The sequence below is a fragment of the Oreochromis aureus genome, linkage group 11, assembly GCF_013358895.1.
Source record: "Oreochromis aureus strain Israel breed Guangdong linkage group 11, ZZ_aureus, whole genome shotgun sequence".
NCBI classification, from domain to species: Eukaryota; Metazoa; Chordata; class Actinopteri; order Cichliformes; family Cichlidae; genus Oreochromis; species Oreochromis aureus.
The window spans coordinates 21985887-22000861 of NC_052952.1; the positions used below are offsets into that span (position 1 = coordinate 21985887).

At 40.3% G+C, this 14975-nt stretch overlaps 2 protein-coding genes across 2 annotated transcripts; one reads left to right on the top strand and one right to left on the bottom strand.

Moving 5' to 3' along the window:
* Positions 1 to 41: 41 nt before the first annotated feature.
* On the bottom strand, positions 42 to 4817 carry josd2 (Josephin domain containing 2). The gene is made up of 6 exons (XM_031744336.2): positions 4721 to 4817; positions 4502 to 4634; positions 4167 to 4295; positions 3235 to 3360; positions 2136 to 2330; positions 42 to 1869 (listed from the first exon to the last, which is right to left on the bottom strand). Exons 3-6 carry the CDS (start codon positions 4286 to 4288, stop codon positions 1761 to 1763), a joined length of 552 nt encoding a protein of 183 aa, XP_031600196.1. The 5' UTR covers positions 4289 to 4295; positions 4502 to 4634; positions 4721 to 4817; the 3' UTR covers positions 42 to 1760.
* A 4304-nt stretch (positions 4818 to 9121) lies between these two features.
* ube2s (ubiquitin-conjugating enzyme E2S) lies at positions 9122 to 14953 on the top strand. Its single transcript, XM_031744366.2, has 4 exons — positions 9122 to 9336; positions 10953 to 11100; positions 13092 to 13282; positions 13370 to 14953. The coding sequence occupies exons 1-4, from the start codon at positions 9334 to 9336 to the stop codon at positions 13727 to 13729; spliced, it is 702 nt and encodes a 233-aa protein (XP_031600226.1). The 5' UTR covers positions 9122 to 9333; the 3' UTR covers positions 13730 to 14953.
* Positions 14954 to 14975: the final 22 nt, after the last annotated feature.

Sequence of the window (14975 nt, forward strand, 5' to 3'; positions counted from 1 at the left end):
CCAAGAAAAAACACACACACAGAGCACGCTTTGCAAGAGACTTGTACTTAAAACAAAAGGTCAATGTTTAATATAAATAAATTTAAATATTATTCACCTCTGAGCTTAAGTTTATGTGTAAGTTATTCACTAGTGTGTATCAGAGACAGCGCTCATATTCTTTCAGATATGCATAGATCACTAGGGGAGACAAAACAAGTGTAGCGCCTACATACAGTCATGTGTCCAGTGTTTTTGCATGTTTCAAGATTAGTGAACTTAACACTGCTCCGTACCCAAAACCTGGATTCACTCACTAACTCTTCGCATCGTCTCCCTGGGTCCTGTGGCTTCCCCACAAAGTCCAAAAACATGCACAGGGTTATTTGACTCCAAATTTACTGTCAGTGTAAATGGTTGTGTTTCTCTGTGTTGGCCATGTGACATACTGGCAACATGGCCAAGGTGTACCCTGCCTCTCACCCTGTGACAGTTGGGATTGGCTCCAGCCCCCCCAACCACCCTAACTGCCCTGACCTTGAACTGGATAAACAGAAGAAAAATGGACTGAGGGAGCTTCTTTACTGTGTGGCTTGTACAACTTTACCACACAACTATAACACAGCTGTGGTCAGAGGTTTACATCCATTAATGGAAAGGCCTTCCCAAAACCTACTGAAAAGTTATGGACTATGCTTAAACGCTGTCTCTGTGCCTGATTTAAATTAACTCCATCATATCTGCCAAGATGAGTGGTCAACGATTCAGGCAGAAGCTTCCAAAAGAGTCTGGCTGAGGTGCAACGTGCCAGGGGAAATTTAACCAAATATTAGTGTGGGTGTATGCAGATATTTAACCCTGTGTGGTTTTGAGAAAATCCAGTTTCAAAGTTGCACAGCCAATTCTTGTTTTTAAAAGTCATTAAAGACGTATGCTGTACAATCATTCCACCCTGGGAAAAAAAAAAGTTCAAAGAATTCATTAAAAGCCCCAAATTATCATAACATTCGTGCCCACGATGAGTGCGTGTAAACTTCTGACCACAACTGTGTAACTAGACTAAAAAGAACGCAAGAAGTCAAGTAAATGGATGAACACATGCAAAGACACTGGTGCAGTCTTCCGGTGCCTCTTTAAGGCGATGCATTCAAGGCTCCTGTGCCTGCATGAGTGCTAACAAAGACAAACAGTGCAAACAACTCAAACGTTGCAGTGCATAGAAAGTTAATAACAAAAGTGAAGGAAGAGATGGCGCTCCTTCACAATCAACACATTCTGGCATAACCATAGCACACGTAGCACATAACAAACTGGATCTAAGACAACAGTATCCTAAGTGGCGAATTCATCCTAATAGCATTTTAAGTAATCAAATTTATCCAGTTACCAAAAAACACAGTAACATTTCAGAATCAGGTCACAACAAAAGTGCCATAAACTAGCCCACATTTGCCTCTAACCTGCAACTTTTCAACTCAAAGAGTTAAAACAAAAAGTACAAGAGTACAGTTGACGTTGCAGATAGATGGGTCATACCAGAGCAATGGTTTTCTTTTTTAAGCCGTTACAATCAAGCAGTTCTTCATTTCAGGATTAAACGCCCACCTCTACTTCTCTTTGGAATTTGTGTGTTTGTGTAGATATTAAATGTATTTTAGTGCATTCCCTGAAGATATTTTTTTTAACAAGGGGTTTGTTTCTCTCTTTCAAAATGTCTGTCATTTCCCCAGAGGAGGGTTTTTCCCCCCACGCTTTGCAAAGTTATGTTCTGTCCCAAGGCATCACTTCTTGCTGTCAGCGTTCAGCCACGAGCCGTCCTCCTCCACCTCCCGTCGGACAACGAGCAGCATCTCTGCCACGTCCTGAGAAAGCTGTTCAGTGAGAAATGTGCTGAAACAGAAGCGAAGAGAGAGAAGTTTATTAGAACACAAGACAGTGGGGATGTTAATAGAGCACAGTGTCCTAACACAAAACAAACAATGAGGTAACCCCCACTCCCATGTGACCAGTCATATGGTATGACTCACTCAGTGAGTTCAAACAGCACACAAAAGCCAAGTTTAGATCGAAGTCAGAGCAGAATCACTCACACAGAGATTACATCTCTGCTCCTGAGACTCTGGGAAACACTGGACGTATACGTGCACAATTCTTACCGTAGCTCTGCTTCTCCGCCGATGCAGACCGGACTCTTCAGCTTAGAGTCCAGGTTGTAGTACTGCCCGCTAACTTGCCGAACTGCGAGCCAATGCCGCCGTCGGAGCGGGAGGGATACAATCCCCAAAGATACTCGTGATGGGACATTCAGAATAAAGCCTTGGACCTTTGACATACAGAGGTTCTCAACTTCCCTGCAGTTTGAAAGAGGGGAGAAAGAAAGCACTAAATCACCCACTTTGAGATAGTCTTACTTAACCAGTTATTACGCTCAGTGCCTCTCAGGGCATTTTTCATTATGAATGACCTCGACCCGGCTAGCCTACTTCTGAAGCACTTACTGAGTCCGTAAATCTATCAAAGCACAAAGTTCATTTTCACATGTAGCTGTGGTTTGGTAAGACTGCCAATATGCTTTTTATGTGTAATCCAACAACGCCTTAGGGTTACATCGCAAGTGGTTTAAAATTAAGATACGTTGTTTTAAGGGGAAAAAAACCCATCTGTGTCTAAAAATAGTCTAAAGGATTCCCTTTTCCTTTTATTACAACAGCCTGGCACTAAGAGCTGATCTCAATATTCTGGATCCCCTTGCAGTATACAGTCCCAGCCACTTTATTAGGTACACCTTGCTAACACTGGGTTGGTTGGTTGTAATCTCGGTTCCCTGAGTGGGCCCCGGTCTAGTGTTCTGATACTGTATCCCATCTGCTTCAAGGTTTGATATGTTGCACATTTAGAAATGGTGTTCTGCCCTGGAGGTGGCAACCACGCCACGTTTAAAATCACTTTAAATCATCTTTGTTCCCCATTCTGATGCTCAGTTTAAACTTTAGCAGGTCATCCTGACTGTGTTTTGGTGCCTAAATTCCTAAACGAACTGAGTTGCTTCCATGTAATTGTCTAATTGGATATTTTTATTAACAACCAGCTGTATAGGTATGGCTTAAAAAAAGCTAAGGTAGAACAAACAGCCCGGAGACACAGTGTAAATGAAAAAGTAAATTTTAAATTTAACACCGACATTACGAGCACAGAGGCGGGACCGCTCCACAAAATTACTTTCTCATTTCACAGACTTCAGTGTGACTCACTTACCTGCGTTTGTCCCACCACACCGCAGCCAACTCCCGGCTCTGTAGTGCCGCCATGATGACGTTGACATCATAGTTTCCCGTCCCTAACACTGACCGATGTGGGTTCACGACACACTGTGGAGCCAGCCTGCCATGAGAGAAAAAAGGCAGAGAAATACAGTTTTTAAAAAAACAAATGTTATACTGCATCTTCTTTACAAAACTGTTTAGATTTTTTTTACTTTCTTGCATATAAATATCATCACAATGCATAACTGTTGTCCCCAAACAACCACAGCGATATGAAAAAGCTGTGTTTTTGTGGGGTTGGGGTTGAGCTGCTCTGCATTCAAATAAATGTTGTTTGTCAAAAGCCACAGAGATCATGACTCATCTGGCCTCATGTTCAATTAAGCTAATGGCTGCTGACGTACAGCGCAGCCTCGCTGAAAAACAATGGTTTCTGCTACACGGACAGCACCACTGCTCTTTCCCCACAAAAACTTAATGTTAAATTTTCCTAACAGTGAGTGCAAAAAAAACAACACCCACACACTCCTGATCACATTAAAGCTTTTGGTAAGAATAAATGTTTGGCATTTTTCACTTTTAGATGGAAGACATGATGGCTGAATGAGGGAATTCAGTAATTTCTGCTTGAGTCTTGGAGTTCCCAGTAAAAGCCTTGCTCGGCACTGCCATAACTGAAGCGCAACATAAAAACCAGTCATGTTCAGCATCTCACACACGCCTTAGAAGATAAAAGCAGCTGCTGCATTGCAGAAAAATAGCAGTGTATTCACAGTGTAAACAAATTATGAAGTATTGTCTGGAATGTTGGGGTTATAAACTGGTCAGATCATTGGCAAGTTTAGCAGATGGATCGTTTGAATGCTCTCGCTGGTTTGTGTACAGATTTCCGTACACCGTCACGTCACCCAGAGGCTGCCCTACCTTTTGCAGATATCGTCGGCTGTCTCTTTGGTAAACACCCGCTCCTGGAGCACGTTGTTGAGTGCGTGAATTGCGCACAGCTCCAATCGTTGCTTCTCATGAAACACCTCTCCTTCGCTCATACTAAAGCTTCACAGACAAACGAGAAGTCTCGTTAATTAACGGTCATATTACATCTGCTAGCTAGCAGTTTGTAGCCCATTCAGGCTAGCGGCTGCTCGCTGTAAAAGAAGCTGAAAAAACTGAGTATACTCTGTGTTTATGACTGCTGGCAGTTTGGAAAAACATCCTGATAAACTATTATTAATCAACAATAGCTAAACGAAGCTACCGACCTGCTGATAAAGCGATGCCCCGTTTAAATGGTGGTGGAGCCTGACAGCTACATCCAGAAACCGGAAGCTGAGCCTTTGTTGTTGAGATGGTGTTGGGGTTTTTTGTCGTCCGTATGCGTCCTTCACAGCAGGGCTGGAAACCCCGCCACTTTAACAGTTTAATTATGCTGAATAGAGGAAAGTAATAATAATGACAGGATTAACTCATCTTCAACTCACCAATGGTGTCACTCACACACACACACACTTCTTCCCCGCGTCTAATCACTGAGCTGATGTTGAAGCGCCCCCTAGTGACGAGCCTGGTTACTGCTGACTGCGGTGATACTGACTGAAGTTAATGAAGTGAGCTAAGCCTCGACTAAAAACTAAAAGTACATATCCGGACTCGAAAAAACAACAACAACAACTATATTCTAGGAAAAAGATAACTAAATGAAATTAAGTTGTACAACCACCAAACTGAAATAAACGAAATAAATAAATACATGAAAATATGTAGGAAATGTTGTTTTCAAAGCCTGCCTGACTAAGGCTTTGATGCATTGTATGGTGAGACTTGAGCTTTCTACATGACTGCCTTATTCTATTCTGAAATAGTGCACAATGATGTTTGCAGACGACATTGTGATTTGTAGTAAGAACCAGGAGTAGGTTGAAGAGCTGAAGAAAGTCAGTAGAAGTATGACTAAACTAGACTAGAGAGGTGAAAAGGTAAAGTTTCAAGGAGCAGAGGTTGCAACGTTGGATGAGTTTAAATACCTGGGGTCACATCCAAGACATAAGAGAGGTTAAGAACAGACAGTGGTGGAGATGAGTGTGGGGGGTGATTTGTGACAGAAGGATAACAGCAAGAGTAAAAAAAAAAAGGCTTACAAGATAGTTGTGACACCTGCTGTCATGTCTGGTTTGGAGACGGTGCCACTGACAAAGAGACAGGAGGCTGAGCTGGAGAGGGAAGGCTCAAATGGTTCGGGGATGTGCTGTGGAAGGATGGTGGATGTATTGGACAAAGGATATTGAATGTGCAGCTGCCAGGCAGGAGGAAAAAAGGAAGTCCACCACGAAGATTCATGGATGTAGGGAAGGAGGACATGCAAAGGGTTGGTGTGTCACAGGAGGATGTTAGGGGCAGGGTGAAATGGAGGCAGATGATCTGATGTGGCGACCCCTAAAGGAAGGAGTCGAAAAATGTATGTATTCTGAAATTATTAGCAAATTATTATTAGCTCTTAACAAAAATTTTCCCTATTATAAAAGAAAGTTAGAACTTAAAACAATTTAAAATGGAAGCAAGCAAATCCATAAAGTGAAAACTGTAAATTTTCAAATTTACATTTTTACAGAAAAAATGTTAAATCTGTCTATTTTTTATTGAGATAAATGTATTTATTTGAAATTGTGCAGGAAAAGTTTTAATGGTTGGATGGAAGTCCAGTTTAGGAAAATCAATTTTGTTTAATGTGTGTCTAATAGAATAACAAAATAATTTTTAGTTTTAAACAGATTTTTGAAATATTTTTTACAGACTTTATGACAAGTAATCTAATAGATTTGTTAATTACTGTAACTGTTAGGGTGACAAAATCCTAAGCTTAGTCTTACTGTAGAGGCTAAGCCTACGCTTGAAGCCACTGAGGTACTCAATGACAGGGATGTCACTGGTATGCATGAATATATTTAACTTGATACAGTCCAATAACTCCAGCCTTACTCATCTTGTCCTTTAGATTCTTTATTTCCACAACAAAAAACTCAAAAAGTGACCTTTAGCGGCATACATAAGGTATCAACCCAAATGACTCCTACACTTACTTTACATAAACTCCTACTACTGTAAAGGTGACTTGTTATGCTTAAATATTTAAATCTATCTATCTATCTATCTATCTATCTATCTATCTATCTATCTATCTATCTATCTATCTATCTATCTATCTATCTATCTATCTATCTATCTATCTATCTATCTATCTATCTATCTATCTATCTATCTATCTATCTCATAAAATATGGCAGTGTTTTGGAGTCACTGAATCACTTCTTTAAACTTGATTATAGACAGTGGGACAATTTTGGCAAAAAGGTCAAGATTTGGTCATGATGACCTGTCTGATCGAGCATCAGTATGCGGAAGAAGGGTGATTTAAGTGACTTTGAACATGGCATTGAACATGGATTGGTGGTGTCAGACAGACTGGTCTGAGTATTTCAGAAACTGCTGCTCTACTGGGATTTTCCCACACAACCATCTGTAGGGTTACAGAAGATCCAAAAACAGAGAAAATATCTAGTGATCGACAGTTCTCAAATGCTCAAATGTCAGGGGTCAGAGGACAACAGCCAGACTTTTTCGAGCAGATAGGAAAGCAATAGCAACTCAAATAAACCACTTATTCTAACAAAAGCATGCAGAAGAGCATTTCTGAAAGCACAACATTCTTAAAGCTACAGGGCTACCGTTACAGAAGATCATATTGGGTGCCACTCCTGCCAGGTAAGAACAGGAAACTGAGGCTACAATTAATGCAGGCTCACAAAGATTGGACAATCAAATACGGGAAAATGTTGCCCAGAGTCTTTCTGCTATAAACATTAAACACGAAAGTACAAATCCATCCTGCCTTGTCTCAATGGTTAGGGTTACTGCTGGTGTTGTAATAATGTGAGGACATTTTCCTGGCCAATTTTGGGTACCAACTGAGCCTACCTGTGATTATGTCCATCCCCTCATGACCACAGTGTGCATATTTTCTGATGGCTGCTTCCAACAGGATAACACACCATGTCACAAACCTCAAATAATCTCAAACTGGTGTCTTGAATAGGGATGGGTATCGAAAACCGGTTCTTGTTGAGAACCGGTTCCCACTGTTTCAATTCCTTGGAATTGTTTGCCATTTTTGCAAACGATTCCCTTATCGATTCCAGTCGCCCTGAATGACATCACCACGTTGCGGAGCGTCATTTACCTGGCAGGGCGCCTAAGCGGCTCAAACGCTCAAAAGTTTGATTATACTTTACGAGAACAGATGACAACAGGGCAACTTGCAATACTTGCAAAGTAGATATTTAATTTAAGGGAGGAAACACTACGAATATGCAAAAGTGTTTGCTCACAAAACACGCGATAACCTTAAATGAATGTCATGTTTTTAATTCCGCTCCGGACTCGTGAATCTCAACCCAGCAGCAGCGGTAATGTTTGCACGTCCTCTCCCGTTAATACGGCAGGTAAATAATCAGCTAACAGTGCATATTATGTTAGCGCGATCTGCCTTATTACAAAACCTGCCATTACTGTGCGCTGCATTTAGGAGACCATGATGAGAGAGACAGAGTCTGGCTGGCTCAGATGCTGGCAGTTCTCGCTGCAGTCTACCGGTAGCGTCTCCTTTCAGGCCAGGATAGACGAATGTCACCGAGCAGCCTTTTGTGGTCAAAGGCTTGCACCCATTTGCCACAGCAGATGCCCCCGATTTTCCGTAAGTGAATGTGTTTAATTGTAGGCAGGGACATTACTGGATATTCTTGTGTAATTGCTACAGAATAATTTATGTTAAACTTTGTAAATGTAAAATAATAAAATAAATATTCTTCTGTAGCAATAACAATTTTTTTTTCCTGGGGACCCTGTGACACCCCATTGAAGAGCCGTAGGCTGTGGATCTCTTAAGATCTCACTGTTGGTTTTGTAAGGCCATGTTACTCCTAAATTTCTATCTTGTTCAAAGAGAAGATATAAAACAAAGTTCTAAGCTATTCGACTTTAGTGTTCTCCTTTTTTAAAAAGAATCGATAAGAGAATCGATAAAGAATCGAATCGTTAAACAGAATCGAAAATGGAATCGGAATCGTGAAAATCTTATCAATACCCATCCCTAGTCTTGAACAAGAAAATTAGTTCACTGTGCTCAAATGGCCTCCACAGCCAGTTTACCTCAGTCTAATAGAGCACCTTTGGGCTGTGGTGGAAAGGCACATTCACATCATGGATGTGCAGCCATGTGCAGCAAATCTGCTTCTATTGTGTGATGCTATCATGTCAATCTGAACCAAAATTTCTGAGGAATGTTTCCAGCACCTTGTTGAATGTCATGAAGACTTAAAACAGTTCTGAAGGCAAAAATGGCTCCAGAGCAGTACTAACAAGGTGTAGGTCACCTAAAAGAGTGTCTGGTGAATAAATGTTAATTGTGTTGTTATTTTTGGTGGTGTATTGCTCAGGCACGTTTCTGTCGTACACGAATACGAAAAAAACTGTGTGTGTAATTTTAGTCAGTTATTGTTAGATTAGAGTTAACTTAATTAACCAACATTAAAGGAAACCTATCATACAACGTAACAAAAGTGATCCCGCTTATCAAGTTAAGTATTTATCTATTGAATAAATTAGGCAGGCTGGTTTAAACAGTGGGCGTTTCTTAATTTTGGTGTTCAATGTAGCTGATGCTGATCTTTCAGTATCGATTAGATTTGTGAGTTTTTTAAATGGACCTATCGCTGGCCTGTATCAGATGTACTTTTCACTCTATGTGACTGATAGGGCTTTTTGTCGTGACGCAGCTCTATCGCTGCATTTCGATTGGTTTGTCTCTTCTGACGTTTCACACCACTATGCCACTCATTGGTCCGTGCTTTAAGGTTCAACTGAGGATCGTATTTTTGTTCCTGTGTCAACGTAGAGAAGAAAAGAAGAACGGCGATCATCAGCCAGCCGGCTAAGTTTTCATCGAATATAGTTTTTCACTCCTCTAGACTCTATTAGAAACGGTTCTTTATATCTGACACCAGCCAGACACCCACCACCCAAGCAGAGCTCCTTTTTGAAGATGGTAAGATCAACCTCTTAGCTAACGGCTAATGGGAGACACTGCTAGCTCTAACCGATTTTAGCTGTCGAGTTTTTTTTATTTTTCGATTTTTATGGGCGGTTGTGTCTATTTGTTAAAAGTTAATGCGTTTATTTAATGTCTTCAGATGTATATTCGTGTAATTAATAAGTACCTTCATACACAATAGAAACTATTACCACTAAACCAAAAGCTTCTTTAACACGAACTCTAATCGAGGCATTTGCTAGGCTAGGTATGCTAACGGTAACATAAAGTTAACATTGCCCGTCGATTGCTTAACTGATATTAATTATCTACTGTTGTGCCTTTAAAGCATACTTCAAGTCGATCAAGTTATAACTCCTCTGACTTCTGTGAGGATGCTTAACGTGGTGCGGGGACCGCTGGCTCGATGATGAAACCGTAGCTCCCCCAGAGGAGCTCCAGCTCATGTTCATTACGTAAATACGTGTTAAAATTAGGAAGATAATGACTAGCAAGCGCGCATTACATAGAAAAGCGTGTGTAAAATGATAGCAGATCCGCAGAGGAAAATGTAGATGGTCTCAGGTGGTGCCGATGATAGATTTTTCATCTGCCATATGGCCGATCGACACATTATTAAAATGTGTGAAACGAAATCATCAAAGCCATAGAAAAAAATTATGCTTTAGTGTATAATTAGTCGATACCTACATAATAAACATTTTGATAATGTTAAATTTACTTCACTCACACTCGCTGTATATTAAAGAACAGGTGTCCGGTGTGCTAACAGACCAACATATTGAGGCAGTGTCATATTTATTTGTTAGTCCAAGTTTAGGAAAGTAAACACGTGGCTGTTAAATGTTTACATCTACTGAGACATTCCTACAAAGGTTTTTGCAGTAAGCCAAAAACTAGGTGTGAAATAAATATTTGAGTAGACTGAAATACAAAAGAAAGTGAAAATCAAAATGTAGAGGAAATATCCTTAGCTTTAGCCAGTTTGCTTGTCAACATAAACTGTCTAATGCTGCAACTAAATATTTTCAAAGATTAAAAATGAAAAACTAAAATGAGCGAACCCATTCTGGAAATTAAACGAATGCTTAAAAATAAAAAGTCAAAACATGTGGAAAATATAAACTATTTTTTTTTTAAAAAGTCCCCAAGTCAGCTGAAGTAACACTGAATGGTGTAAGACAGTTGTTGCTATAGAAAAGGGAAATAAATGTACATTGTACAAACTATCACATAACAATATAGAACAAAGTTTAGACCCCTTTTCTGCTTATAGGAAGTTGGGGGAAAAAACGTAATAAAATGTGCTTCATTTTTTTCTGGACATTCTTGATGTCAAAACTGCATAATTTGTTTAAGTCTACTTCTCAGCATTAGTAACACATCCCATTGTCCTACACAAAGATATTCTTTTCTTTTTTCTGAATCTGGTGATCCTATATTTGTTGAGTTTTTTTCAGCTGCTTTGGCTAACATGCTCTAAATGTAAAGCTTTATCTTAACAGTACCTGAGGTGAAGTTAGGGCCTTCATTTTTCCTCATTCTTAGTGAGAGTACAGATTGATCATTCCTCTCAGCGCTGTTGCTAAACCATTGTTATGTCTCTCCAGAACTCCAATGTGGAGAATTTGCCACCTCATGTTCTTCGCTTGGTCTACAAAGAAGTTTCAGCTTTAGCAGCAGATCCACCCGAGGGCATTAAGATTTATCCCAGCGAAGAAGACATAACAGAGCTTCACACAGCAATAGAGGGACCAGGTAAGGATTATGATATGGTGTCATCACTTCACACTTAGAGCAGGACCGACACAACTCTTGGGAGTAAACTCACCACGTGTATTTGCTGTATGGTCTTTTGATAAGTTAGGGCTTTAGACTCTCAAAAGTTTCTTTAAGATCTCTAGTTTGAATCAGATTTGTCAAGTTTATCCTGACTCAAAATATATTTTATCATAAAAGTTCAGTACAGAGCATTTCGTATTTCATTAAGTAGACAAATTGTCAGAGACTGACGAGTAAAATATACTTAATGAAACCATACTAATTGTATTACTTCTTTCCTCGAATAGCTAATGTGGAAATTTATTTTCAAAATCTAAGTTATTCAGTGATAAAATATCCTAGTTTAGTCACCTTGCAGCTTGTATTTTCAAGGGTTTTTTGTGTATTCATAAATATATTATCTCTCAGGGTTTTTCCTGCATGCAAAAATTTCTAGGTTTCTAACAAAAATATTTTAGCCCCTTTTCTTTTTAGACTGTATTTTATTTACTTCAACATTACATGCATTCTTGTTTTTTAAAATGTCCAGAAATAAATTCAGATTTCTGTTAAGTAAGGTGACAGAGACTCGCCGCCTTCACTGTGTGCCAGGCAGTTGTGCTAGTGTGTTATGGTCATTAATCAAAGGGTCACCAGTGTCCAGGAAAAAACCTGAGCTCTGCGTCATGTTTGCAGCGAACTGTGCATTTAAAGTGTGTTAGTTACTTCACCACTCAGCATCCAGAAAAACAGCTTTATACTCTAATATTTAAAGGCAGAGAGTTTCTTATTGATAGCCAACTTTGTATTATCAGCTCAAGGTAATAACATGACTGGTGATTGCTGAGCCGAGTCAGCTGTCTGCTCCATGATTTTTAGGTATTATGTGGTTAACTATTGAAGCTTAAATGGAAGCCATCAGCTTTCATGGAATCTTTTACTTACCTGTACATAATTTAGTTTTTGTGCCATTAATTTGTAGAATAATAAATCCTCAATGCCTGTTTTACATTTCTATTTCCCATTCGTGGATCCTTCAAAATTTATGATGTCGTGTAATCACTTAAATTATGGATTTTGTGGGTGTTGTTAATGTCATGTGAGACACATAAGCCACTTGAACTATCATGATATCTTGCCACTATGCACTCATTGCTTCAGACGTTATTTTTAAGTAGGCCTTGAAGAGCCAGACACTTGTCCACATTTTCTACTCCTCCACAGAGGCCCGTCGCTGCATCAGTTTCATTTATTGGGCACTGACATTTAGTATTTATATCTGATTTCAGATCAGGTAATTCATTATGTTAAAGCGGCAGTACAGTGTGTTTCATAACGTCAAATTTATGTCGTTGTTACTCGGCATACCTGGTTGAAACGATAACGGGTTAAAAGCTGAAGCGTACACAGACAGATGGTGATGATGGTCAAACAAGAAATATCAGGTTATTTCATTGGAAACTGCTAGAAGTTAAATGCAGGAAACTGACTTAAGAGCAAGCGACAAGAATTTGAAATGGCCTTGTGGCCAGAATTTTTTTTCTAAATTTCCTTACTCCTCTCTCGCTAAAGAATATTGTGTTTATTTCACTTTGTTACCACTGATAAAAGGATAATATTAGATGATTTTTGTACACAAACCTCCCGTTCCCTAAAAAAATCTCCTTGTTTTAAGAAACCGGTCCAACAGATGGTAAGATTAAATCTTTGACGCTGGCACAGTTTTCATTCTGGAACCTTTTATTTTTTTAAAACCAAGACTAGGTGTCAAGGAAAGGTGTCAGGTGGTATTTCTTCAGCTTTGAAATATTTGCTGTGATGTGACAGTTTTGAAATGATCGTTAATGTGCTCGGTGACTGACTGACTTGGATGCGCTGAGTGTGTGTTGTCAGAGGACTGTTGCAGCTCTGTGACCCTCTTTTTCTGGATGAAGTTTGGCAGAGTCAGGACATAATGTTCATGTGATGAATTCTTTATACTTCAACAGAGGGAACTCCATTTGCTGGTGGCATTTTCCGAATGCGTCTGGTCCTCGGGAAGGACTTCCCTGCGGTTCCACCCAAAGGGTATTTCCTGACCAAGATTTTTCACCCCAACGTGGGTCATAAGGGAGAGATCTGTGTCAACGTGCTGAAGAGGGACTGGAAGGCAGAACTCGGCCTCAAACATGTCTTATTGGTAAGAAGGATGATCTGTGTGTTTGTTTCAGTATCACTTGTGTTGGGGCCACTAATTTCACATCTCTTTCCTTCACTTTTCATACAGACAATCAAGTGTCTTCTAATCCATCCGAACCCAGAATCAGCTCTGAACGAAGAGGCCGGCCGCTTGCTGTTAGAGGACTATGCCGAGTACGAGTCCCGGGCCCGCCTGCTCACGGAGATCCACGCCATGGGCGGCACTTCTGGGGCACCTCAGGATCCTAATGACGGCCCTCAGCCAAAGAAGCATGCAGGTGACCCGATGAAGAGAGCGGGACCCAGTGCGGCGTCTGTGCCGGCAGCTCTGGGTAATGGAGCCAACGGAGCCAGCACCACCACCAGCAATAGCAACAGTAATAGTAGCACTAATAACGTAGCAGGGAAGAAGAAAGCAGATAAAAAGCGTGCGTTGAGGCGACTTTAATACCTCCATAGAAATTCTCAGTGGGTGTGTGCGTGTGTGCCTGTGTTTGTTTGAATGTGGGAGAGTAAATTTAAATATTGAAGTATACTGATGATGTTTTTGTTCCCTTTGACTCTTTATACCCTGAAAATCCAGACTTCCCACTTTGTACTTATACCTTATTCTTTGTCTTTCCATCACTCTGTCTCGTCCTGTTGGTGTCACGGGTTTAATTCTTCCCATACCTGAAGACAGTGACAAATTGTTGCTTTTCTGAAATGAAAGAATACACTTTCAGTCTAAAAAACGAAAAACCATCATGCCATCAGTTGTGCTTTTCCTTTGGCCTACTGTGAATGAATGACACTTAATGCGATTCACTGTGCAAACCACGGCCTCTGATGTCTGTCCATTAATGGGATATAGCTCCTGTCGTCTCAGACTTAATAGCAGCCATTTTTTAAAGCGTTTCTTGGTAAAAGCAGCTGTGATGGTACTGTGTACTGCACAGCCTGACTCATTGTCGAGTCTGAACCACGATGCTACCTTAAAGTCAGGTTTTTAAATTCAGCTCAAAGGAAATGATGGAAGAAGGCCCTAAAATTATGCAACGTCCAAATTGTATTTTTCGTTTTGTGATCCAATTTAGGTAAAGGTGTAAAGGTATGGATTGTTTCAAGTAAAGGAAGTCTGCTGTTTTTTGTTTTGTTTTTTCTGACTTTTTAAAACTGTTTCACTGACCAGTATTTTCAAAAGCTGTTTTTAATCGACACGTCCATATTCAGCTGTCTTGTGGTTGTGTGTGAAGATGTAGCTCAGTGGCTGTAAGGGAACAGGGTAGATGGCATGCGCATGCCACCTCAACTGTTCTCTGTATTTAGGCATACTGTGGTGTGACTCGCTTCAACTACCCCTGCCTCCTCACAAAAGCAGCATGTCCTCTCAGATGCACCGCACGCTGACCAGCCGTGTGGGTACCAGAGATGACAAGTGCCTAGTTTGAACCAACTTGCCCCTCCATCCGTGGCAACTGCAGGGTTTCTCGGGCAGATTTTCTTTCCGTTCTTAAATGCATGCGGGGCCTACATTTCCCAAGGAAACACACTGAAGCGCTGTTTTAATTTGGATGGAAAAGATGCCTCTGAAACTCCTGTTACTGTGCACACTGTCTGGCTGGATATCTTGTGTCCATTTTAAATTATTTAAATTAATAAAATGTTGAAATACCAGAAGTGAAATGGAAAATCGACTCCTGTTTGCGTTTTTT